Source organism: Peromyscus maniculatus, chromosome 2 (genome assembly GCF_049852395.1).
Source record: "Peromyscus maniculatus bairdii isolate BWxNUB_F1_BW_parent chromosome 2, HU_Pman_BW_mat_3.1, whole genome shotgun sequence".
Taxonomy (NCBI): Eukaryota; Metazoa; Chordata; class Mammalia; order Rodentia; family Cricetidae; genus Peromyscus; species Peromyscus maniculatus.
Window position 1 is genome coordinate 39,714,855 of NC_134853.1, and position 25,996 is coordinate 39,740,850.

At 41.7% G+C, this 25,996-nt stretch overlaps 1 protein-coding gene across 3 annotated transcripts in view; it reads right to left on the reverse strand.

The window, feature by feature from the left end:
* Nucleotides 1-7,734: 7,734 nt before the first annotated feature.
* Mrpl15 (mitochondrial ribosomal protein L15) overlaps nt 7,735-25,996 on the reverse strand; it is a 29,625-nt gene continuing 11,363 nt past the window's right edge. Inside the window, exons 2-7 of one of the 3 annotated variants that reach the window (XM_076563974.1) lie at nt 19,737-19,805; nt 16,171-16,508; nt 15,198-15,352; nt 14,513-14,678; nt 9,915-10,038; nt 7,735-9,306 (exon numbers count right to left, since the gene is read on the reverse strand). In XM_076563974.1, the coding sequence (XP_076420089.1) occupies nt 8,969-9,306; nt 9,915-10,038; nt 14,513-14,678; nt 15,198-15,352; nt 16,171-16,275 (888 nt within the window). In that variant the 5' untranslated portion in view covers nt 16,276-16,508; nt 19,737-19,805 and the 3' untranslated portion in view covers nt 7,735-8,968. Of the gene's footprint in view, nt 9,307-9,914; nt 10,039-14,512; nt 14,679-15,197; nt 15,353-16,028; nt 16,509-19,736; nt 19,806-25,996 lie in introns of those variants that run through there. The other 2 variants (XM_006994179.4, XM_076563975.1) reach the window with 2 other exon arrangements.

A 25,996-nucleotide genomic window follows, 5' to 3' on the forward strand; every position in this document is an offset into this window, starting at 1 on the left:
GAGATCTGGAACTGACAGGCTGCGACCCCGGCGCAGTGAGACCGGGTCGTGCCCAAAGAATGCAACAAAGGGTCCCAGCAGTTGACTCTCAGGCCACAGTGACAGATGCGCAAGCTCACACTAAAAGGACAGCAAGGCTTCGAGAACAGGGGCCCTTAGCCAGGTGGGGAGGAGCCTGGCATCAGCTCTTTCAGCCGTATACAACACCAGAGCCACTGAACCCGCTGCGGTCACTGCAGAAGAGCTGAGCTGCGGGGGTGGGGTGAGGGTGGGGGTGCAAGTGAAAAGCACTGAGGAAGCTCCTTATGGCCTTGAACGCGCTAACCAGTGTGGCACTAGAACTGCTCTCCACCAGAATCACTGGGTCACGGCTCACTGGACCGGCGGCTGTGGCTGTGCTGTGGCTTCAGTCCTCTCCATTCTGAATGGAGGCTTGGAGAATGCACTAAAACAAATGCAAAGAGCTAACCAGCCAGACACAGGCCTTGCCTGGGCTCCTCTCCTTGTCCAGACTAACTCTCCTGTGGAGTCCCACCACATTCCAGGTTGGAATTTTGGATTCAGGGTGGATTTTCCCCTCCGTGAAGAACGCATATATATCTCCCGGCTTTCTCACTCTAACCCTGAAGTATGATCACTTCTGAACCTAAGTCATCCTTAATTAACTCCGCCAAGATTTGGAAGCAAAAACATCAAGGCTGCAGGATGACTGTGCAGTCCTGTGAAGTATTATATCTAGTGTTTGTGTATTTGTGTGTGCTGAAGAGGCATACATCATGAAGGCAAATGGAGGCGAAACATCCCTTAATCCTAACTTTAAACAAATTCCCTTGGCAACATCTTTTAAAGTTTTTTGTTTTGTTTTGTGGGTTGTTTGTTTGGTTTGGTTTGGTTTTTGGAGACAGGGTTTCTCTGTGAAGCAGTCCTGGGTCTCGCTCTGTAGACCAGGCTGGCCTTGAACTCACAGAGATCCACCTGCTTCTACCTCCCAAGTGCTGGGATTAAAGGGGTATGCTACCACCGCCCAGCTCCTTGGCAGCACTTTAAGTTCTTTTTTTTCTTCTTAATATGTGCATTGCTTAAAAAAATAAAACTAAATCCGAACAAGTAATTTCCATTATTGGAATCAAAATTTTCTTTTAAATAAAAAGTGAACGCTTTTGAAATAATTAAATCTGAATAATAAAAATTTAAATTCTTTTAAAAGGCTATTTTGGATAGGGAGTACGTGTGTGCTGTCTATGCACATATGTGGGTGATTGCACCCACTTCCATGTGTACAGAGACTAAATGAGGATGACTGGTATTTGCCCCATTACCTTTCCAAAGCTTATCTCCTCCAGACAGGTCTCTCACTAGGCTGGTGTCCCCCGAGCCCCAGGCACTCCTGGCTTCACTCTCCATGGTGCTAGAGTTACTGGTATGTGCTGCCACGGCTGCTTTTTTTACACAGTTGCAGTGTTCAAACTCAAGCCTTCATCCTCACACAGCCAGCCCTCCTGACCACTGAGCTACCTCCTTGGCCCATAAAATTTGTTGGCATTGTTTTTACTGTAGTATCTACACCTGATTTCCCATGTGCACATCCTTTAAACAAAACTTAGAATGAACAGCCAAATATGAGAAATTTAAACTGCTCTTATCCTTACAAATCTTACATAAAAGATACAAGAATCTAAATTGGTGGGAATGAAATCAGCTATTTATAAACACAATGCCCAGGTCACAAACAATTGGCACCTTTCTCTTCCCTTCTGCAGTTTTGTGTCTGGAATCTGATTATCTTAGAGGCCTTCCTCTCCCTTGTGGTATCTTTTTCATACAGGGATGGTACTTCTAGGAATTAGTAGGTCCTGCAGGACGGCTCATCAGGTAAAGGCATTTGCCACCAAGCCTGATTATGAATTTGCACGGGGGACCCTGAGGGTATCCACGAATGCAGGGAAACATACTGGCATGCTAGGCAGATGCAGCAGCCAACTGGGCAGATGCATACCATGTGGGCATGGCAGTGGTGGCAGCCAGTAATTCATAACCCAGACGCTGCATCCATGTGGAGAGTTTATTACAATAGAGAGATAAAAGAAGAGAAAAATCGGAAAGAGATAGAGAGGAAGAGAGAAGGGGTCAAGGGTGTGCACCTCGTAGGAGGATAAGTGGAAGAGAGAGAGAGGAGTTTTTCCTTAAAATGGGGCTTTTATGTCAGGACGCAGGGCAATGCCAAGGGGCAGATCAGAATATTAACACTGATGACTTGAGCTCAATCTCTGGAATGCAGGTGGTGGAAGAAGAGAACTACCTCATGTAGGTTGTCCTTTCATCACCAAACGCATGCCTCTTCAGCACACACAAATACACAAACACTAGATATTCTTCATGATGCATGCCTCTTCAGCACACACAAATACACAAATATTCTTCATGATGTATGCCTCTTTAGCACACAAATATACACAAATATTCTTCAAAAATAATTTGGGCCCTTCTGGTTTTGCAAAGGAAATCAGTGATCAAGTCAGAAATTCAACATTATCCTCTGCTATGCTGCCTCTTCAAAATGTATTTTTAGCTCCTGCTAAAAGTAGTAAAGTCTATCATGCACTTTCTTATCATCAGTAAGATTTAAGCACAACTTACAAAAGGCTAAACACAGGCTATATGTAAATCTTTTAAGAGGAAGGGAAGTAGTAGCCATAGGATAGCAGCTACATAAGGACTAGAACACACTAATTCACCAATACTTCAGCAGACAAGGCAAGTCATGTGTTCCATGCTTTACACTGACTGCTTTCAATTCTCATAATTGTTCTGTCTGGTTTTATGTCAACTTGTCATAGTCATCTGACATGAAGGAATTTCAACTAAGAAAATGCCTCCATAAGATCCAGCTAGGCAAGTCTGTAGGGTATTTTCTTAGTGATTGATGGGGGAGGGTCCAGCCTATTGTGGTGGGCTGGTGGTCCTGGGTTCTATAAGAAAACAGGCTGAGCAAACATTGAGGAGCAAGCGAGTAAGCAGCACCCCTCCATGGCCTCTGCATCCAGGTTCCAACTGTCTGAGTTCCTGTACTGACTTCCTTCAATGACAGTGCTGTGGAAGTACAAGCCAAATAAACCCTTTCTTCCCAACATCATTTTGGTCATGGTGTTTATTATATCAGTAGAAACCCTAAGATAATTTGTATTTTATACAAACTGAATTTGTATTTTACATTCCATTTCTCAGATGGTCAAAATGAGGCAGAGAATAAACCACATGCTAAGTCCCACATCTAGTCCTGCTTTAAGCCCTAGACTTGTGTTCCATCCAGATGACTCTGCAGGTCCAGGCACGTAACAGGACAGCTATACTGTGCCATGGTTTGCTTGCAGCAAGGTCTCCAAATAGACAACCCTTATGGTCAGAGCCCTCTCCTCTACCCAAGGTGAATTGAGCAGTACTGTTCCCATTTGACACTTTCCATTCTCTGGCCCACTTTTTAATGAAGGTTTCTTATTATTGAACCTGGAGCTCTCCTTTTGGCTAAACGGGCCACCATTGAGCCTGCAGGGATCTACTCGCCCTCTGATGCCCATGTACACTGTTCATATGGTCCACATAAGTGTTAGAGCTTGCACACATACACATCAAACACAGTACCCACTCAAGCTGTCTCCCCAGTCCTAAAATGGTTTTGTGGTTTTTGTTTTGGCTTTTGGAGACAGTGTCACTTTGTAGACCAGGCTGGCCTTGAACTCAGATCCACCTTTTGGGTGCTGGGATTAAAGGCATATACAACTATGCCTGGCCCTAAAAACTACTTTTAAAACATAAATTAACTCAAGGTTTTTGGGGTTTGGCCACCAAAAGTCATATGAGAACAGATGAAGACATATTCCAGGAAAGGACAGATCTAAACTGAAACTTTATTGCTTTTAAAGGTAGATTCTCAAGTGACAGGAACTCTTATAGCTACCACTTTCTACTGTTCCTCTCTTCTGTGCCCCTTTAAATGGCACAAAGCCTAGAGTATACCACATGAATTTCATGGAACATGCTGTTTTGGCTGAGAATGAGCTGTGGGGTTACAGTACCACAACCCGGATACAGCTGTTTGTGAAAAAGTCCCTATCTCCAAATAAACATTCTACATCACCAGACATCTGTTTCCTGTTTTTATTTTTCCCTTTATCATTCTATCCCAATTTCCTTCCACCTGTAGGCCACCAAAGACAACCAAATGAAGAAAGCCCATGCTGGCTGTCAGTGCTATGAATGTGGAGAGAGCAGTTAGTCCTTCTGCTTAGCGGGATGGGAGAGGAGAGTCCAAGGACCCTCAAAGCACATTTTCAGATGGAAGACTGCAGTATGGTCTTCCTTGAGGTGACTAATATCCTCTCTCACTTCCCACGAAGAACTTTTCCTGTGGAGGCAGTGTCTGAGACCTACAATGGTAAATTGCATCACCAAAGGAAAGTCGTGCTTGAGGCAAGGCAGAAACTTACCTAGGCTACAGCACACTCAACAGGATCGCTCACTCCCACACCCCATACACATACTGTTACAGGATGTCTTTACATTTAAGGAAATTCATTTCTATGCAGATAGGCTGAGGTCAAAATTCTCCTCGGATCAAGGAAGCACCTGTGTCCCTCACTGAGAAGCTACAGCTGGCACTGGAGGCAGAGGGAGGGGTAGTGTCACCAGGCATGTGAAGCCCTGGTGCAGAGGCAGGGAGAGACTGCTGTCTGCCACACACCTCTCATTGCTTTAGACTGACACTGCCCTTCAGTTTAACAAAGGGAAGTGACCTGTCTGTGGATACACCTCACTTTAAACAACCTAAGGCTAGCAAGGATCAGTGTAATCCCCAAGTAGTAAAGTGCTCAGAAGTCTATCTAAAACAGATGTTGTATGCTGGGGTACAGCTCAGGGATTAAATTGAGCTCAACCTCCACTACCAAAAATAAATGAAATAAACTGAGGCAAGAAGAGCCCCAACATTATCAACAATCTATCCTTCCACTTAGAGAGAACTGGTTCTGGGACCTCTGAGAAACAGGGGTGTAACAGCAGCAGAATGTGGACCTTTGGTCCTCTTAAACCTTCAATAGCTGGGCGAGGAGGCAGACTTTCTGTAACCCCAGCAGTAAGGAGGTAGAGGCAGGAGTTTAAGGTTGCCCTCTAATACATGACAAGTTTGAAGCTATGCTGAGCTACAGAACTAAAATACTTCAATACTATAATCATGTTCAAAACAAGTAAGAACTTTTGTTCTGATACAGAGCTTTAAGAATTTTTTTCCCCAGCCATTACTTAAAAAGAATAAAATGTACTCAATTCTTGAAGTTTTGGTTGTGAGCTATTGGAGAAATTATTTTGGCCACTCCACGTAGTTAAAAGGATATTTATTTAATGGCGTAACTCACAAATTAAGTAATGGGTAGGTCGCAGGGTCTGGAGAAGGTGTAACGCAGTCCAGCGGTGTTCTCCGGAGCTCTGCACAATCTCCACCGGTCAGCGTTCCAGCACCGAGAGAGCGCCCAGAGAGAGCGCTGGCCCATCCAGCTCTCGGGTCCCCAGGCGCCTCCCCTCGCCCCGCCTCGTAGGCGTGACAGTTGCCAGAGTCTCAATGGGGGTTGGAACTTCCAGAACCAAGCTGGAATGGCTACCCACTACAGTGAGCCTTGGTCCTGAAAAGCTGAGATCTCTCTCCAGCCCAAAATGTATCAATTCTTAACCCATAGGGACTCACTGCTGACAATTAAAACACATTTTCTTTTTACCTGGACATTTTTTGCAGTCTTCATTGTGTCCTGTTAGCTCTTTCCCCTTAGACTACTCAAATGTATTTTCTTTTAAAAAATATTTATTTATGTATACAGTGTTCTGCCTGCAGGCCAGAAGAGGGCACCAGATCTCATTACAGATGGTTGTGAGCCACCATGTGGTTGCTGGGAATTGAATTCAGGACCTCAGGTTAAGAGCAGCCTGTGCTCTTAACCTCTGAGCCACCTCTCCAGCTCCTCAAATATATCTTTCAAAATACATAATATTGGAAGCATAACATAGTTTTACAATGAAAATGTTTCCAAAGCAGATACGTACTGCCAGGTGGTGGTGGTGGTGGTGGTGGTGGTGGTGGTGGTGGTGGTGGTGGTGGTGGTGGTGGTGGTGGTGGAGCACGCCTTTAATCCCAGTCTCAGGAGGCAGAGGCAGGCAGCTCTGTGAGTTTGGGCAGCCAGGTCTACAGAGCTAGTTCTAGGATAGCCAGGACTGTTACACAGAGAAATCCTGTCTTGAAACACCCCCCCCCCCAAAAAAAAGCAGCTACATAAGACAAATGCCTCCATAGGCAGTTTCCCAGGTTCCTATCATTCCTCTGCAAAAAGATTAATAAAGGCCAAGTGTAGTGAACACGCCTTTAATCCCAGCACTAGGGAGGCAGAGGCAGGCAGATCTTAGTTTGAGGCCAGTTCTGTCTACAGAGTTCTAGGCCAGCAAGGGACTTAGTAAGGACCCCAACCCCCCAAAGATTAAAGAATTAACTAATTTAGTGATAGTTATGTAAAGCATTGAATTCAACATTCCAGATGTAGAATTAAAGACTTCTCCACTTCTCTGATATAAGTCAATTCACCTGAGCTGAAGTTCAGTGGGAAGATGTGCATCTCCTTGTTGGCTATTCAATGTGTTCACTCTCTCATTCATCACTTTTTTCCCCGAGACAGGGTTTCTCCGTGTAGTTCTGGCTGTCCTGGAACTCACTCTGTAGACCAGCCTGGCCTCAAACTCACAGAGATCTGCCTGCCTCTGCTGGGATTAAGGTGTGGGCCACCATCGCCCTGCTTACTCATCACTTTTAACCGGACTTTTTACCCAAGACCACCATCTGCCACAGACTTCTAGCCCCTTCAGAACAGGACTGTATTCAAGGTCTGGCCAACAGCTACAAACTTAAGTTTTGAGTGGAAGCTTCTAACTTTGCTTAGAAAAAACTGGCTTGCTGCTGCCTGGCTCTATTTAGACCTCATTATCAGAAAGGAGTTTACCAAGGAGCAGTGCCCAGCACAGCTGACACAAACTGCAACACCTCCTGCACTTCACCTGTGAGCACAGCGCTGCTTCCCTCACGCTGTGGGGTCTGCAGTTCCCACCAGCAGAGCTAAAACTAACCAGGTCTCTGAAAAATACAAACATGTTTTAAGAATTGATTACAGCCAGGTGGTGGTGGCACATGCCTCTAATCCCAGCACTCGCAAGGCAGAGACAGGCAGATCTTTGAGTTCAAGGCCACTTTGGTCTACAAAGAGAGTTCCAGGAAACCAGGGCTACACAGAGAAACCCTGTCTCAAAAAGAAAAAAAAAAGGTTTCAAATTCAATCACTGAAGTTGGTCTAAGGATGATTCTTCTTAGCTCCTGGTTCTTACTCGAGTTTGTACCAAAACAAAAAAACAAAAACCCTACCCAATCCTGAATGAAAACTGAAACACACTCTAGGCATGTGTACCACTTTATAAACTAGAGCCCAGGTCAGCAAAACATAAGGTATAAAAGTCAATAAAAAATACATTGCATGGCCGGGCGGTGGTGGCGCACGCCTTTAATCCCAGCACTCGGGAGGCAGAGCCAGGCAAATCGCTGTGAGTTCAAGGCCAGCCTGGGCTACCAAGTGAGCTCCAGGAAAGGCGCAAAACTACGAAGAGAAACCCTGTCTCAAAAAACCAAAAAAAAAAAAAAAAAAATACATTGCATGATTTATGAGCTTTTGCGTTTTATTTTAAGGATCATTTTAACTGTGGAAGAACTATAATGAATTATTCAGGATCAACGTTTAATTGCTCAACAAGATATGGTGGTTCATGCTGTAATCCCAACACATGGGAAGAATGAATCAGGAATTCAAGGATAGCATGGGATACATGAGACCCTGTTTCATACAAACAAAAACTATAATCACTTAAGGCAAATTAAGCTTTTGCAAGATTTGAACACAATTTCTCTTTGAAAAGCTTGCTCACGTCTGAATCTTTTACAGTAACTGAGTTTAAGCTGGGCACAGTAGTCCCACCTGCTAGGAAAGCTGAAGCAAGAGAATCGCTAGGACTCAGGATCCTGGTCAAGGCCAGTCTTTTAAAAACCACCACCCAAAACAAAATCCCTATTTACATATGGCTTATATAATCATTGAACAAGTTTTCTAAATTTAACTGAAATGTCTTGAAGTCTGAGATAAATTTTTATCAATTGGAACACTATCTTCTTAAAAAAAAGTGGTAATGGTTTGACCATTATCTATATTACCAGTGCTGTGAAAATGAATTCATTTGTGCTCTTTCTCTCTCTAGCTCCACTACTGATAAGCTCCTTTGTAGCTACTCACCAGCTATCAGCCACATTCTGAACCTCTCCATCCCTGTTGGGGACTCACTGGGGATATTGTGTAAAAAGAACCAGAGCTCCTTAGCACCTGCTCCCAGAACTACTAATCAATCCTCTACACTTGCCCTTCATTCTAACAGAACAGGTAAGAAAAGACCATAAAAGGATGGACAGTAAAAGGACGTTTTAAAGTAGTCAAAATTAGGCTGGGCAGTGGTGGTGCACACCTTTAATTCCAGCACTTGGGAGGCAGAGGCAGGCAGATCTCTGTGAATTTGAGGCCAGCCTAGTCAGTCTACACTGCAATTCCAGGACAGCCAGAGCTATACAGAGAAACCCTACCTCAAAACAAACAAAAACAAAAAGGGAGGGAAAATGATTTTAAGTAATTTTTTAACATCACCTTTCTAAAGACCGTCCCCATTTGAATTTTTGAGACATATACCCAAAAAGGTCCAGTTCCTCTGTGGAGCTTTTACTGCCTGTGATTTAAATCAGACCTGACCACACTGATGGCTACTATCAACCCCAAGGACTGGAGACCCACAAGAAGCCTTGCTTCAGCTCCTGTCTGGTTCTCAACACATCTGCTTACTGGAAGAGAGTTCAGGAGCTGTAATACTTGAGGAGATTCTCATCTGTAGGTTTTAGAATTTTCTTATCTGCCATATTCACCACCCAACCAGGAGCAAGACCAAAGAAGATCTGCCTTGGATCCTTCCGAGCACTAAGCATTTTGAAGAGTTCATCTTTCGTGATATCAGGAAGAACGTAGCCATACTTCATGGCAAGTTCAAGTCTTGCTTCAGGAAACTTGGCAGGGTCAGCCAGGTAGCCTCGGTTTCTGGCGTCAGTGTAATATGGCACCAGTGCTTCTGGTGGGAGCATTCGCTTTGGGATGGGCTGTCCCCGCAGGAAGAATGGAACAGGCTTGCACAGAATGTCTAGAAACAATTTTAAAAAGAGAGATGTAAAGACTGGCTTATACATAATAACTATGTTGGACATTCTTTAGTTATTAATTCACTGAGATGAGAACTGAATTCCAAGAACTTCTTGTTAAACAGGCTTAAGTAAGAAAACAGAAACAACTCCTTATAATTTTTTTCATTTTTTTATTATTATCCTATATGCTATTCTGCACATGGAGATCTGATGACAACTTTCAAGAATTGGCTCTCTCCTTCCACCTGATCAAACTAAGATCAGACTTGCAGAGTCTTGCCTACTGAGCTATCTAAGCTAGGCTGAAAAAAGTCATTTTTTTATAATTTGAAAAGGAAAGGGAGACAGAAAGGAGAGGGGAGAAGGAGGGATGAAAGGTTTTAAACACTTGAGATGAGCTAACACCCCTCTGAAAAACATATTTCAAGATTCTTTTAGTTTTAATTATGAGTCCCATTTATGTCAGTGGTGTTATGTGTACATGAGTGCAGCGCCCAAAGAGGCCTGAAGGGGGCAGCTGTGAGCATGACAGAAGCACTCAAAAGGAAACTGGCAGGCAAACAGGCAGTATAAGATAAAGAAGAAACTGACCACCAAACAGACTTACCCAGACTTCTTGGGTCATAGAAGGCTGTAGTAACAACACCGCCATTTTTCTCAATTGCAGCAATTGCTAATTCTGAAGCCAACTGTACCTCAATATTAACTTTTGCTTGAAAAGTATCGGCACCCTGTCATAAGTTAAAACAAGGCCTGTTAGTAATAGCTTAGCTGAAGGCAAATCAGCACAAGGTCTGTTTTCAGCTGTGCTTCCCCCTCCAAAGTACCTGCAATTCTATCCTGAACTACCTCCTTCAAAAGCATGAAAGCTTAGTTAGGATCCTCTATGAGAAGACAGGAAAAGTAACACAGAGAGGAACCAGGTGTCAGGACAGAGCTGAAGCTGTATAGATAGAGTTTTGTCTTAGAGAGATAAAGTAAACGGACAAATGAAAAAGAGCATGGTGTACATAGATTCTTTTCCTTGAGATAACCCCACACCAGACAAAGTATCTTCCCCAGGATTCTGGGAGGAAATCTTAGGGCAGGCCCCTAAGAAAATTCCAGTGTGTGTGAGTGTGTGTGTGTGTGTGTGTGTGTGTGTGTGTGTGTGTGTGTGTAATCACAGCATGCAACATGCATGTTAAGGTCAGAGGACAATTTTGCGGTTCTTTCTACCTTTATGTGGATTCCAGGGATTAAACACATGTCTCCAGCTCTGAGTGGCCTTTACCCACAAAGCCATTTTACCAGCCCATCTCTGTTCTTAACTACAACATTATGCTCCATTATACAGACTAAAAACAAATCTTCCTGAGACTGGAGAGACAGCTCAGCAGTTCAGAGTACTGGCTGCTCTTCCAGAGGATCACAGTTTGATTTCCAGCACCCACATGGTGCCTGAGAACCATCTGTAACTTCAGTTCCAGGGGATCCAATGCTGATGCCCTCTTCTGGCCTCCCCAGGCACTAGACACATATGGGGTACATAGACATACATACAGATAAAACACACATACATATTAAACATTTTTAAAATTTTAATAATAAAATAAAAACATCCTTATCCCTAAGTAAGCAACAGGAGGTTATAGAGGAGGCAAGGGTCTGGACTAGCCTGGAAAACAAAATATCTGACAATACTGAAGGGGTTGGCTGTCTTTAGGGAAAAAAGGGAGAGAGGGATCCATTTTGTACTCATTGTCAACTTTATTATACTCTCTAAAATGGAGGATGCATCTATTTTCCCCCAGAATGTTTAACACTAGAAGATGAAGCAATGAACTTCTTAAAGTCCCATCACTCAGTATATGCTAATATTTGTCTAACTTCAAAACATATTGCTTTTGCCATTTTAGTATGGCTAAACTAATTTCCACTCACGTTATGAACATTTCATATATTTCAATATTCCATCAACTATAGGATGTAGTTTCATTTTATATTTGATAATGGTGTGCATTTTTATAATCAACAGACTGTTGATTTAAAACTAGGGACTTGATGTATTAATTTGTGATTTTTTTTTTTTTTCAATTACTACTCTGAGGCCAGGCAATGGTGGCACACGCCTTTAATCCCAGTACTCAGGAGGCAGAGGCAGGTGGATCTCCGGGAGTTTGAGGCCAGCCTGGTCTACACAGTTAGTTCTACGACAGCCAGAGCTGTTACACAGAAAAACTCTGTCTCAAAAAACAAAAGAAAAAAGCTTCCTCTGTTACTTCTCTGGTTCTGCTGCTCCACCACCTCACTCTTCTTCTCTGGTGCTAGTGCCAGGGTTTAAGTATTATAAACTGCATTTTTAAGAAGGTCTACAAATCAGGTTTCTTTTATTTTCCTTGAGAATATATACTCCCAAATAATTCTGTGCTTAAAATCACAGCCATCTTATTATCCACTATTTACTTGCAAATCTAAACTCAGAAAAGGCAAACAATGTACAAGCTACAATAACTGTGTGACTACATTTATTCAATCATTGGCCCAGTGTAGAATTTTCAGTATAATGTCTGCTAGCATAATATACACGTACCTAAAGCATACTGAGACATGCAATTTAAATACTGCCAAGGTTATGGAATTTTCTATGAAGTACATGTCTTTTTCTTTACACATCCATAGTAGAATATTGAGGCTCAATCATGTCTTCAGTATTGCTTTTCCAAATGAACTTAACCGGTTTTATTAGGATTTGCTTTGTTTTGTTTTTCTTTAAGACAGGGTTTTATAATGCAGCCAAGGCTCACCTAGAATTCACTTTGTAGCTCAAGGTAGTCTCAAACTTACAGCAATCTTCCAGCCTCAGCCTTTCAAGTGCTGGAATCACATCAGACAATGAATGAGACCTGGAAAGTGCTTATCTTTAGGTTCATAGTCTTAAAGAACTTGAAAAGCCGGGCGGTGGTGGCGCACGCCTTTAATCCCAGCACTCGGGAGGCAGAGCCAGGCGGATCGCTGTGAGTTCGAGGCCAGCCTGGGCTACCAAGTGAGCTCCAGGAAAGGCGCAAAACTACGCAGAGAAACCCTGTCTCGAAAAACCAAAAAAAAAAAAAAAAAAGAACTTGAAAAGCTTCTTCCATGGGTATATACTTCCCTCTAGTGGACACTAAGTTACTATTTGGCTATGTAGTTAATCTATTTATGAATTGTTGGTCAATCAGTGTAACAGAAATTTCTACTGAAGTTGAAATGGGATTAAATTCATTCCTTTTTTCCATAAATATTAACTTTCGGAGCTAAGATTGTCAATATTGAAACTATAATAAAGCACCTACCTTTACAAGGCTTAGGTGATAGAAAGATAAAATGGAAGCGCAGTTGTGCACCAGATAATAAGAAAAATTAGTTGGGAGGCTAGAGAGATGGCTAAGCAGTTAAGGGAACTAGCTGCTGTTCCAGAAAGCCAGGATTTTATTACATTACATGTGGTGGCTCATAGTGTCTGTAACTCCAGTCCTAGGGGAGCCAAAGCTTCAGCTGGCACCAGGAGCACATATGGCACACACATGAAGTCAAAACACTCACACATATAAAAACAATAAAAAGAAAACTGCTTTGGGCAGGAAAAGGCAGACCTAGAGTGTGCTTCTAAGAGTGGGGACAGGGCCACAAGCTGCACTTGAGTTTCTGGCCGGCTCTTGTCACCCTGCAATGTAAACTATTTTTTAAAAAGTGTGGGGTAGGTAAACAGATGTAGTGGCACAAGCTTGTCATCTCAGCACTGAAGAGATAAAGGCAGGGGCCAACCTGGTCTACACAGTGAGTTTTAGGACAGCCTTCCAGAGCTATCCTGCCTCAAACAACAAAAATAATTCCAGAAAAATGTTTCCGGGGTGGGAAAGAGAGCTTAGAGGTCAAGAGCACTTGCTGCTCTTCCAGGGTTGGGGGTTTGGTTTCTAGCACTCACATGGTGGCTCACAACTATTTGTAAGTCCAGTTCCAGGGCACCTAACATCCTCTTCTGAACTCTGGGGACACCAGGGATACTTATGGTACACATGCATACAGGCAAAACACGCATACATATAAAATAAAGAAATCTAGCCAGGCAGTGGTGGCGCACACCTTTAAAAATCCCAACACTTGGGAGGTAGAGCCTGATAGATCTCTGTGAGTTTGAGGCCAACCTGGTCTACAGAGTGAGTTCCAGGACAGCCAGAGCTACACAGAGAAACCCTGTCTTGAAAAGCAAAAACAAAACCATCTAAAAAAATTTTTAAGGAATTTTTTTTTCAATGAGGGAGAAAGATGTACAGATTCACAGAAGCAGAAGACAAAGCTGTGGCCTGAATGTACATCAGCTTTCTGTACCCACAGCTAGCATGAACTACATTTTTTATGTTTGTATTTATTCTGTGTGTATGTATGTTTTGTCTGCATGACTATCTGCATACCACGTGCATGCACTTCCCATCAAGGCCAGCGAAGGCGGTGGATCTCCTGGGACTGAAGTTACAAATGGTTGTGAGCGACCATATGGATGATGGGACTTGAACCCAGGTCCTGTGGATGATTGGCCAATGTTCTTTACGACTGATCTATGTCTCCAGCCCCCAAGAAGGGGTAAGTGTTGATTAAGCAGTCTCTCAGTTTCACCTTCCATGGTTTCGGTTACTGGCTCTACAAGGCTAGGAATCAAACCAAGACCCTGTGCAAGCTGGACAGTGCATCTCCAGTACATTTTAGAGTGTAAACTGTGCTGTGGAGCATGAGGAGGTCTTGTGCTGCTCAACCCCATCCCTTCCTGACATGAATTACACCTTTCTATATCATTTTTACACTGCTACCCACCCATCACCCTGCCATAGTATTTTAATACTGTACATTTCTCTCTTACCGTACAAGAACAGAGATGCTAACAATTCTGATATGACAAAGAGGAACTACAGTGTACCTTAAGCAGAGAGATGGAGTTCTCCATTTCAAAGAGTTAAGGTTTCTAACAACTGTAGCAAATTATTATTAACCTCCCACTACACCTAACTTATGAATTAACCTTTATCATATGTCTATATAAAAAGAAGGATACAGTTTATACAGTTTGGTAATGACCACAGTGAAGCATGCACATGGTATGTGTCCCTCACAGATAAGGAAAGACTATTATGGCAAAGTGTCTATACACCAAACAAAACAAACAAGCAAACAAAACAAATCCAGAGTTACCTCTTCAACCAGCTGGACCCCATAATCCCTTTTAAGTGGTTGGATGGTCACACCTCTCCCATTGACAAGCTGGGTTAAGTCTATAGGTTGAGTTGTATCAATTCGACCTAAATCAATGAGATACTGCAGTCTCCTGAGACTCAAAGGCTGATACTGACGTCTGAAACTGTAAAACAGGAACATAATAGTTAGAAAACACCAAGTAATCTTCCTGTAACCTCTTCAAATCAAAAGCTTTGTTTTGTGTTTTCCTTCATCATTTCTGATGGTTTAAAATAAACTTATGAGTACAATACAAACACATAAAGCACTAGTGCCTCCTTTGTTCCACTAAAAACAATTTACCTCTCTAAACATTTACTTCACTCACGCAAACAAGTAAACTCACAAAGGTTTAACCCAAAGTAACAGATTATAGAATAATGGTAGCTACAATATACCATAAACATTATATATATATACATATATGTGTGTGTGTGTATGTATACGTGTGTATGTATACACACACACACACACACACACACACACACACAATCTAGGTTAAGTTTCCTTACTGGAAATTATTCAGAGGAACAGTATAACAAGTTTGCTTCTAAGTAAATATAAGGTTTCTACCAAATTATTTATTTATGCAATTCTTGTTGGAAATTAGGGATTTGTACTTCAAAAGAAAAGACACCCTTACCTATGTCCTTCATTAAATCCGTATTTGGGGATTCGGATGTAAAATGGAGTCTGCCCTCCCTCAAAGCCCAGCCGGGGCCGAGTTCCTCTCTGTCTTTCTCCTTTATGGCCTCTGCCACATTTCCTGCCTCTTCTCCGATCTCTCGGACGTCTTTCCTACAAGGAAAAGTGAATTTCAGGATTTTGTTCACCCCATAGCACATTTCTTTACTATGCCTTTTATTCATCCAACCAGTACTAGTTAGGTACTGTGTGCCAAGCTAAGGAAAACGCCATTGTGTGCTACGAACCCATTCCCAATTCCTAAAAGATAAGCTCCTGGTGACCCTGACTCCTTGTCCCCCTCCCCAGAATTGTAAAGCCGTTGTAAAACTGATTAACCGCTTTGGTTTCTGTAAACTCCCTACGTGGCAAAGAGTGAGGCAGTTCTCAGATATGAAGTAATCGCGACCTGCCTTTTAAGCCCTCCTCGCCTTTAAGCTGTGCCTCAGTCCCAAATCCGACCACGGGAACCAAGGACAGCTGCACCTTAAATTAAAAACTGGCTGATTACAACTCGGTAGAGTCGGGTGCTCTTTCGGTGTTTTCTAACTCCGTACCAATATCTTCCCTTTACTTTACTTTATCACCTCCTACAAGCAATAAACTGAGTTACAATAAGAGGTGACAGAAAACAGCTTTCCTAGTTGTGCCGTGGGCTGCACCTAGGACAGCTGAAGTAAAAAGTCAGTAAGGGCCTTTACACTGAGACAGGCACTTTGCTAAAGGACTTCCGTTTGGAGGGGTCTGCGGATGAACCATGCTGCAGTTCCCCGGAGTGTGCCCTCCGCACCCTTGGCATCTTGGTCATTTTCAGCCGGAGCCGTACTACGGGGCGCACGCGGGAGGCCGGGGGCCAGGGCCCGCGGGGCGCACGCGCGTCCTCCACCCCGGCGGCGCGGCCCAGCTCTCCCGCACCGCTGCCATCCGTTTACCCGTTTTCTGGAGTCAGGGTTGGGCTTCAGGTTGGCCAGGCTCACGCGCGGCAGGGACCGCAGCAGGTCCAGGCTGGCCCCGCTGCCCCGCGCCACGCCAGCCATGACCCACGGTCTTTCCAAGGGCGCCCTGGGAGGCCGGGCGGGCTCGGCGTTGCTTTACGGCCTCGCCCCGCCCCTGTCGCGCTACAGCACGACGACGACCGCGGAATACGGACCCTCGCTTCCGGTTTCCGGGAACCGAGCTAGTACAGTGTTTGGAATGGCGTCGATTTTTGTGAGATCGTGCTTTGTTTTTAAGCTTTGGCACCACGTTCTGAAAAATGTTCGCTTCCACCCTGAAACGTTAGAGGATATTTTGAGTTAAAATTCGGCTTCTTCGTTTGGTTTTGAAAGTGGTGTCTCATGAAGCGAAGAGTAATCCAAAATAATGTGAGCAGTTTCTAGCTTTGGGGCTTTGGTAATCTGTTACAATGCCTGGCTCATCTTCCTGCTCCGACTAGCACTGAATTGCTAACTTGCCTTACAGTTAATGATGGGGGCCATACTGAGCACCTGCTGTGTGCCAGAAACCGCGTTAAGTTAACCTTCTGTGATGTGTATCACAGCCACCCTAGAGGTAAGGAAGATTTGACCAAGCCAATCCCTGACCCAGCTCTCACAACAAGGCAGCACGGCCAGGATTCAAAGCTAATGAACTTACACTGCCAAACATATATTTGACTCCAAAACTAAATGATTTTAAGTACTTGTCTTAATACAAGTAATATAGAAAAGACCGTGTGCCTTTTGATACTCTTGCTATTTCACTGTCTTGCAAGAGAGTTGCTCCTGTTAGCTCTTACTAACAATTACATAGTTAAGGTGAGACAATTTGTAATGGTTGGCAGTTGTTTCTAAATCTAACTAAACCTTTTTGAAGTTACTGTAAAGGTTTTGATTTTTTGTTTGTTTTGTTTTCATGTGTATGTGTATTTTTAAGAACTGGCAGTGGCCAGAAGAGGGCCTCCTTCTGGAGTTGGCATTATAGGTAGTTGCCAGCTTGAGCTGCCCCAAACCAAATGCAGGTCCTCTGAAAAAATAATAAGTACTACACCACTGAACCATCTTTCCAGCCTCCAAATCAACTATAGAACAGCTACATAAACAAGTTACATTCACGCCTTTAAAATATATTTTTATGAGCAAGGCACTGGCCAAACCAACAGACGTAGTAGAGGAAATCAATCTAAATATTGCTCCTAGGTTGTTTGAAATCCAGAAGAATCCAAAGTCAACTTATTTTAAGTTTGTTTTTATAAGATAGGCTCTTGTAGTCTTGCAAACTAATTAGCAAAACTGTTGCAGTGGTTCTCAACCTCTGGGATGTCAAATGACCCTTTCATAAGGGTCGCATACCAGATATGCAAAATTACAGTTATGAAATAGCAATGAAAATAATTCTATCTTTGGGGCAGTCACAACATGAGAAACTGCGGTAGAATAATACTTTTGTACACTGTGAATATGTATCACTCTCATTGGATTAATAAAGAACCAACTCGTCAGTAGGTAGGCAGGAAGAAGATAGGTGGGAGGGCCAAATGGAGAGGACACTGTGAAGGAGGGTGGGGTCACCAGAGTTGCCAGAGAGAATCAAGTTGACCGTGCCATACTGAGAAAAGGTACTGAGCCACATAGTAGAATGCAGATAAGAAATATGGGTTAATTTAAATTGTAAGAGCTAGTTAATAACAAGCCTAAGCTAATGGCAAAGCATTTATAATTAGTCAGTCTCAGTGTGATTATTTGTAAGCTGGCTGATGGCCCTGACAAAAACTCCACCTACAAGGAACTGTACTAAAGGGTTGCTGTATTAAAAAGGTTAAGAACCACTACATTATGGGGTCCCTGAGTTTTTGTCTTTTGGAAGGAAATAAAAAAATCAGTCAAGTAACAGACAACTTGAACAGTTTATTTGAAAAAGATAAGCAAATAGTCCAGTGATTGGAGTGGGCTGCCCAAAGGTAGGGAGCAGTCTCTTGAATTCTGCCTTGTGGAGTTTTAAGATTGATTGATTGATTGATTGATTGATTGGTTTTTCAAGACAGGGTTTCTCCGTGTAGTTTTGGTGCCTTTCCTGGAACTCACTCTTTAGAGGCTTGGCCTCAAACTCACAGAAATCCGCCTGTCTTTTCCCGAGGGCTGGGATTAAAGCCACCACCACCCGGCTGGGTTTTAAGATTCTTATGAATAGTTATTAAGTGAATGATATTTAAAAGGGAACAAGTTTATGACCTTCCATGGTGGATGGGATCTCCGTTTAAGGATATTTCTTCCAATGATTCACTAAGAAAGCCCACGGAGTGGGGGGAATTCAAAATTACAGTGCAAGTGGGTTGATCAGCACATTTGAGGATGCAGACCCTTCCTTAGTGTACATAAGTGGGAACATGCCCTGGTGCTTTAATTTCTGGTAATGCTTGAACATAATGGCAGCTTCAAGAATATTTACCCACAGAGGGCATTCTGAAAGTATGAAACCGAGATGTAAAGATTCAACCACAGTTTTCCCCCATTTCCTTATATCTTAAGTCCTTGCCTATCCAATACCAAAACTAGTTCTACAAAATGGTAAAAAGATAAGGTCCAGACTCAATTTATAAGAACAACAACAAAAACAGAACTATAATAGTTCTAGTCCATAGTTGTTTTTATTTTCCATCATCTTTTTTAGTAATACTTTTGGGGGAAAAATTGCAAAATATAGTTACAAACTATACCTTAATTTACAGAAATATATACATTGTATTAAATGACGAACTTCCAGTTGAGTGTTAATACCAATAATGGCTTCTCTATTTTGGGAAGAATTTGTATGGAGTAAATGAGATTCAGAAAATACAAAATATGGTGTTGCATTTCTTGTGAGAACACATTTTCTTTGTTGTGTGGGTTATATAATGTAACTAATATTCATCAGTCAGTAACAGTGGAAATATTGGTCTGTAATTGTAGGCTATATTTACCTCAAATTCAATATGCTAAGCATATAAAACTGTGAGAATGAGTTGGAGTTTGATCCATGTCATTAAGAGTGTCATAAGGGTGTAGTAAATCACCAGTCCTAGCTCTATGATAACAAAATTTCTTTAATCACTCAGTTGTTATCTATTATACACAAATATGCTTTAGGCATTACTCTGAATTCTGTTTAAATAGTTAAAGAGGACTTGTAGTAATAATATATTTATTTCAACAACAACAAAAAGAGAAAACACCAAGTCATAGTCTCAAGTTAAAGGTCACTTTTTACAATTAAAGAGGTTTTTGCTTTAATTTTTTGAAGTATATTTATATATACTGTTATATAATACATATATAATAAATATAATAGTACAGAGGGGTTATGATGAGACAAGTAGACAGATAAATCTCTCCCACCCACCAGTACATGAATAACCAGTCAGAGGCTTAATATTAATTACAAACCGTTTGGTCTATGGCTCAGGCTTACTGCTAACTAGCTCTTTTAAATTAACCCATTTCTATTAATCTATGTATCTCCATGTGTCTCATGGTTTTACCTGTGTCCCATTACAGAGAAATAATTGTTCCTTTCTTGATTGAGGTTTTGTCCCTCTTCCCAGATGAACCTAGTATGTGTCAACAAAAAACATACTTTCATGATAAAAGTCCTAAAGAAATTAGTAACAGATTGAACATACCTCAACATAATGATATATATATATATATATATATATATATATATATATATACATATATTTTTATTTATGGAGATGTATGAGACAAATTATATAACCAACATTATACTAAATGGGAAAAAATGACAGCATTTCCTCTAATATCTGGAATTATATATAGGTGTGTATTCTTTCCACTTCATTCAACATAATGTTTGAAGTCTTAGCTAGAGGAATAAGATAAGAGAAGGATATAAAAGAGATACAAATAGGAAGGAAGAAGTCAAGTTCCTCTATTTGAAGATGACCTCATTCTATACTTAAATATTCATAATGATTCCACCAGAAAACGTTTGGATCTGCTAAATACTTTCATTAAATTTATAGGATACAAAAACAAGATGCAAGAATAGTAGCTTTTATATATATATATATATGTGTGTGTGTGTGTGTGTGTGTGTGTGTGTGTGCATATATATATATCAATAATGAATTTTCTGAAAAGAAATTAACAAAAAATATCCCAGTTATACAATCACTTCAAAGAAATTATTGGGGGGGGGGGACAGGGAGAGCACTGGCTAGAGAGAAAGATAGCTTGGTGGTTAAGAGCACTCAGCTGCTCTTCCAGAGGACCCTAGTTGAATGCCCAGCAGACATGTAGTAGCTCACAACTGTTGTGGAATATTACCTTAACTATGTAAAGATGTGTTACATTTGTTTATGCTTCATTTGTTTAATTATGTAAAGATGTGTTGCTGTTTTACCTTGCCTGCCTGGTTGGTCTAATAAAAAGCTGAATGGCCAATAGCTAGGCAGTAGAGGAATAGGCAGGACTGGCAGGCAGAGAGACTAGGAGGAGGAATGTAGGCTCAAGAGAAAGAGAATGAGAGAGAAAGAGAGGGAGACACCTGGGGCTGGCTAGCCAGGCAGCCACCAGCCAGCCAAACACACAGTAGAACATAAAAATGAAAGAAAGGTAAAAAGCCCCAAGGCAAAACATAGATGAAGAGAAACAGGTTAATTTAAGTTGTAAGAGCCAGAGGGACAAGCATAAGATAAGGCCAAGCACTCATAACTAATAATAAGTCTCCATGTCATGATTTGGGAGCTAGCTGGTGGCCCAAAAGAAAGCCTGCTACACACAAGTGTCTGTAACTCCAGTTCCAGAGGCACCAGACACACAGGTGGTGTACAGACATACAAGCAGATGAAATACCCATATACATAAAAATACTAATGAAATTTATGCAAAAACATTATGTAAGAATGAGCCTAACCATGGGGGTTGAAAAACCTTTACAGTGAAAACTTTAAGACAATAAAGAAAGAAACTGAGGATGGCACTAGACAATGGAAAGAGTCTCCATGCTCCTAGACCAGCAGAATTAATGTTGTGAAATGACAATATTACTAAAAGTCATCTATAGATTCAGTGCTATACCACTTCTGGGCATGTACCCAAATGAATATATTCTCCAACCGAGATACTTGAACATCTATCACAAATGCAAATGATACTTTTCATATAACTAAAGAAAAGAAAAAAATCCTAAAATTCATAAGGAAATATAAAAGACCACAGAGAGCTATATAGTTTTAAGTAGCAAGAACACTACTGGCGGTATTAAAAAAAAAAAAAATGTGACTTAAAATTTTACTACAAAGCTATAATAACAAAGAAAACATGGTACTGGCACAAAACAGAAATGAAGATCAATGAGACAGAATAAAGGACTTGGAACCTAAATAACTATGGATATCTAAATTTTGGCAAAGGTATAAAGATACAATAGAGAAAGGCCTGTTTAACTAATGGTACTGGCAAAAGTGTATATGCAGTGAAAAAGAATGAAACTAGATTCATATCTCTAACCCTGTACAAAACTTAATTCAAAATAAGCCAGGCATGGTGGCACAGGCTTTTAATCCCAGCACTTATGAGGCAGAGGCAGGCAGATCTCTGAGTTCCAGGCCAGCCTGATCTACAGAGCGAGTTCCAGGACAGGCAAGGCTAAACAAGGAAACCCTCTCTGTGTGGTGTTTAAATGAAAATGCCCCCAATAATCTCATGGGAGTGGCACTATTTGAAAAGATTAGGACATGTGGTCTTGTCGAAGTAGGTGTGGCCTTGTTGCAAGACACATCACTAGGAGATGGGTTTTGAGGTTTCAAAAGCCCAAGCCAGGCCCAGTGGCTCTCTCACTCTCTCCCTGCTCTCTGCAGATCCAGATGTAGAACTCTCAGCTACCTCTCCAGCACCATGTCTGCTTCTTTGCCACCATGCTTCCCACTATTGATGATAATGGACTAACCCCCTGAATAGGAGCAAGCCCCAATTAAATGCTTTCTTTTCTCTTCTTTATTTTTTTAAGATTTATTTATTATGCATACAGTGTTCTGCTGTCTTGTACACCTGCAGGCCAGAAGAGGGCACCAGATCTCATTATATATGGTTGTGAGCCACCATGTGGTTGCTGGGAATTGAACTCAGAACCTCTGGAAGAGCAGCCAGTGCTCTTAACCTCTGAGCCATCTCTCCAGCCCCTAGATGCTTTCTTTTATAAGAGGTGCTATGAAAATCCACAGAGGAAACAGAAAGCAAGAAACAAAACACCCACCCAACAAAGACAAACCTAGAAATCAGCATCTGGACCTATAATCACCCCAAACTCAGATGCCTAGACACAATGAAAGACAGGACAATGTGTCTCCACTAGAGCCCAGCTGTCCTATCACAGCAGGCCCTGATTGTTCCAACATAGCTGAGGCACAAGAAAAAGACCTTAAAAGCACCTATATGAAGTTGATAAAGGTCCTTTAAAGAGGAAATAAATGAATTCCTCAAAGAAAGCCAAGAAAATACAAACAATTGAATCAAACATTAAAACTATTCTAGAGTTAAAAATGGAAATAGATGCAATAAAGAAATCACAAATTGAGGGAATTCAGGAAATGAAAAATTTAGGAATTCAAACAGCAACTACAGAGTCAAGCTTCACCAACAGAATACAAGAGATGGAACACAGAATCTCAGGAATTGAAAATACAATAGAAGAAATAGACACACCAGACAAAGAAAATGTCAAATCTAAAAAATCCTGGCACAAAACATCTAATTGGGACATTATGGAAAGCCCAAACCTAAGAATAATAGGAATATACAAAGGAGAAAAAACCCAGGCCAAAGGCTCAAAAATATTTTCAATAAAATCATACAAAAAAATTCTTAACCTAAAGGAGATGTTTATAAAGGTACAAGAAGCATACAGAGAACCAAATAGAGAGGACCAAAGAAGAAAGTCTACTTGGCACATAATAATCAAAACACTAAACATAGAGAACAAAGAAAGAATATTAAAAGCTAAAGGAAAAAGGCCAAGTAACATATAAAGGCCGACCTATTAGAATTACACCTGACTTCTCAACAGAGACTAAAAGCCAGAAGGGGCTGGACAGATGTGCTGCAGACTCTAAGAGACTATAGATGCCAGTCCAGACTACTATACTGACAAAACTTTTGATCACCATAGATGAAGAAAATAAGAATTTCATGATAAAGTCAAACTTAAACTATGTATGTACAAATCCAGCCCAATAGAAGGTGCTAGAAGGAAAATTCCAACCTAAGGAGGTTAACTACACCCATGAAAACACAGGAAATAAATAATCTCACACCAGAAAAACCAAAAGAAGGGAAACTGATAGACCAGCTTAGTTTGGTAAAACACCATTTTGTTAAGGTCAGAATAAGTTGCTTCTAGTTGCTGCAAAATTCAAGTTTGACTCACATGTACCCCATCCTGACAAGATACTTTGTCATGGAATCTTGAAATTTTCTGCCAAGATGATCTGCAAATAATCTAATCTGCTTTCTGCTTCTGTAAAATTCACTTGCAAAATTCTTATATTACAAAATCCCCAGTTTATATTTTTCCCTATAAAAGGAGGCCTGAAAAGTTAACCCACACTGTACTCTCAAACCCCACTGGAGAGTCAGTTCTATGCATAGTAAATAAAGCTTGCTTTCAACTGGTTTTAATTTGGATGGTGGTTTTTCATTCTTGGCTGGAGGGGTTAACAAAATACACACACACACCACTACTAAAACCACTACCACCACTTCCACTACTACCACCACCACCACCACCACCAAAACAAAATAAAAAGAATCAACTGTAGTCAGAAGGTTTCTCTGGTTCTGCCCAGCCCGGTCCCACAGCCGCATATAAAATAATTACTCAGAGGCTTGTATCAATTACCAATTGCATGGCCTATGGCAGGCCTCTTGCTAGCTAGCTCTTATAACTTAAATTAACCTATTTCTGCTAGGTGGTGGTGGCGCGCACCTTTAATCCCAGCACTCAGGAGGTGGAGGCAGGCTGATCTTTGTGAGTTCAAGGCCAGCCTAGTCTATGGAGCAAGATCCAGGAAAGGTGCAAAGCTACACAGAGAAACCCTGTCTCGAACCCCCCCCCAAAAAAAATTAACCTATTTCTATTAATCTATGTTTTGCCACGTGTTCCGTGGCTTACCAGTCTGCTGACATGTTGTTCCTTAGGCTGGCATCTCTCTGCTCTGCCTTTCTTCTTCCTGTCTCTCCAATTTCCCACCTACCTATAACCTGATTTGCCATAGGCCAAATGGCTTTATCAACCAATCAGAGAAACACATATTCATAGTATATAGAAAGTCATCCCACAGTAATCAACAATCACTAGTTATTGATATCACTCAATATCAATGGTCTCAATTGTCCAATAAAAAGACATAGAGTAACAGAATTGATGTGAAAACAGGATCCATTCTTCTGAAGCATCCAAGAAACACACCTCAACATCAAGGACAGAAATTATCTCAGGGTAAAGGGTTGGGAAAAGATGCCAAGCAATAGAGCTAAGAAGGAAGCTGGTGTAGTCATTGTAATATCTAACCATATAGACTTCAAATCAAAAGAGATGAATTCAGAAGGATACTTCAAACTCATCAAAGGAAAAATCCACCAAGATGACATTTCAATTCTTAACATATATGCCCCAAACACAAGGGCACACACTTTTGTAAAAGTACTACCACAGCTTAAATCATATACTGACCCGCACACAATGATAGTGGGAGACTTCATTGCCCAATTCTCACCAATGGACAGGTCATCCAGACAAAAACTAAATAGAAAAATACTGGAGCTAACAGATTTTATAAACCAAATGGTCCTGCCAGAAGTTTACAGACCATTAAACCAAACACAAAGGACTACAACTTCTTCTCAGCACCCCATGGAACCTTCTCCAAAATTGACCATATACTTGGTTAAAGCAAAACCAACTCCAAATTTGTAAATAATCTAATGTCCAATGTCTAGGATCCACTCATGATCTGGAATCCTCCCAAGGGCGTGGGTCACTTCTCTGGTTCTGTCCTGTACAGCACACGCAGCTTGTCTTCAAGGCTTCAGCTGTTCTCACTCCACCATTGCTGCTGTTCTTGGTGGTCATCTCATGGTACTGGCATCTCCAAAATGCTGGGGTGTCTTGATGCAACTGGCCTGTACTTTTACCAATACCCTCTCCTGAGTTCTCTTCAAGGACTCCAGTCCTGCCACATAGTGCCAAGGCTCAGCTGCTCTCTATGACCCTTGCATCCCTTCAAAACCAGTACCACCTAGGTGACTTACACTACCAAGCTCAGCTTCAAGCATGATATACAACCTTGGCCACATCTGGAACACAGCTTCTTTGTGCTGACCTTGAGGAAATGTGGGGGTCCCTGACCCCAACTCCCTGTTCAGCACACCATCTATGGGAGGCCAGCTCCCACCTTTTAAAGGTATCTGCTATGAGGAGGAGAGAGGAATAAATTTTTAGATAGAAAGATAGAGAGGAAACAGATAGAAACATGATAGCTTCAGGAGGACCTAGATCAAAATCAACTGGCCCCATCTGTCTTTTCAAGAGGGCTTTTTATAATAATGCCAAGGGGTGGGGCAAAAGACCTTCCCCTTGCTAGATACCGCACAGCCAAATGCAGACCGTTCCAAATACCTGGTAACCACACCTATTGTCCAATCATTCCCCTATGCAGCCCTGTTGGGTAAAGCAAGCTCAGAACTCACTAGGAAATCTCTGTTGGTCTCCATAGCTCCC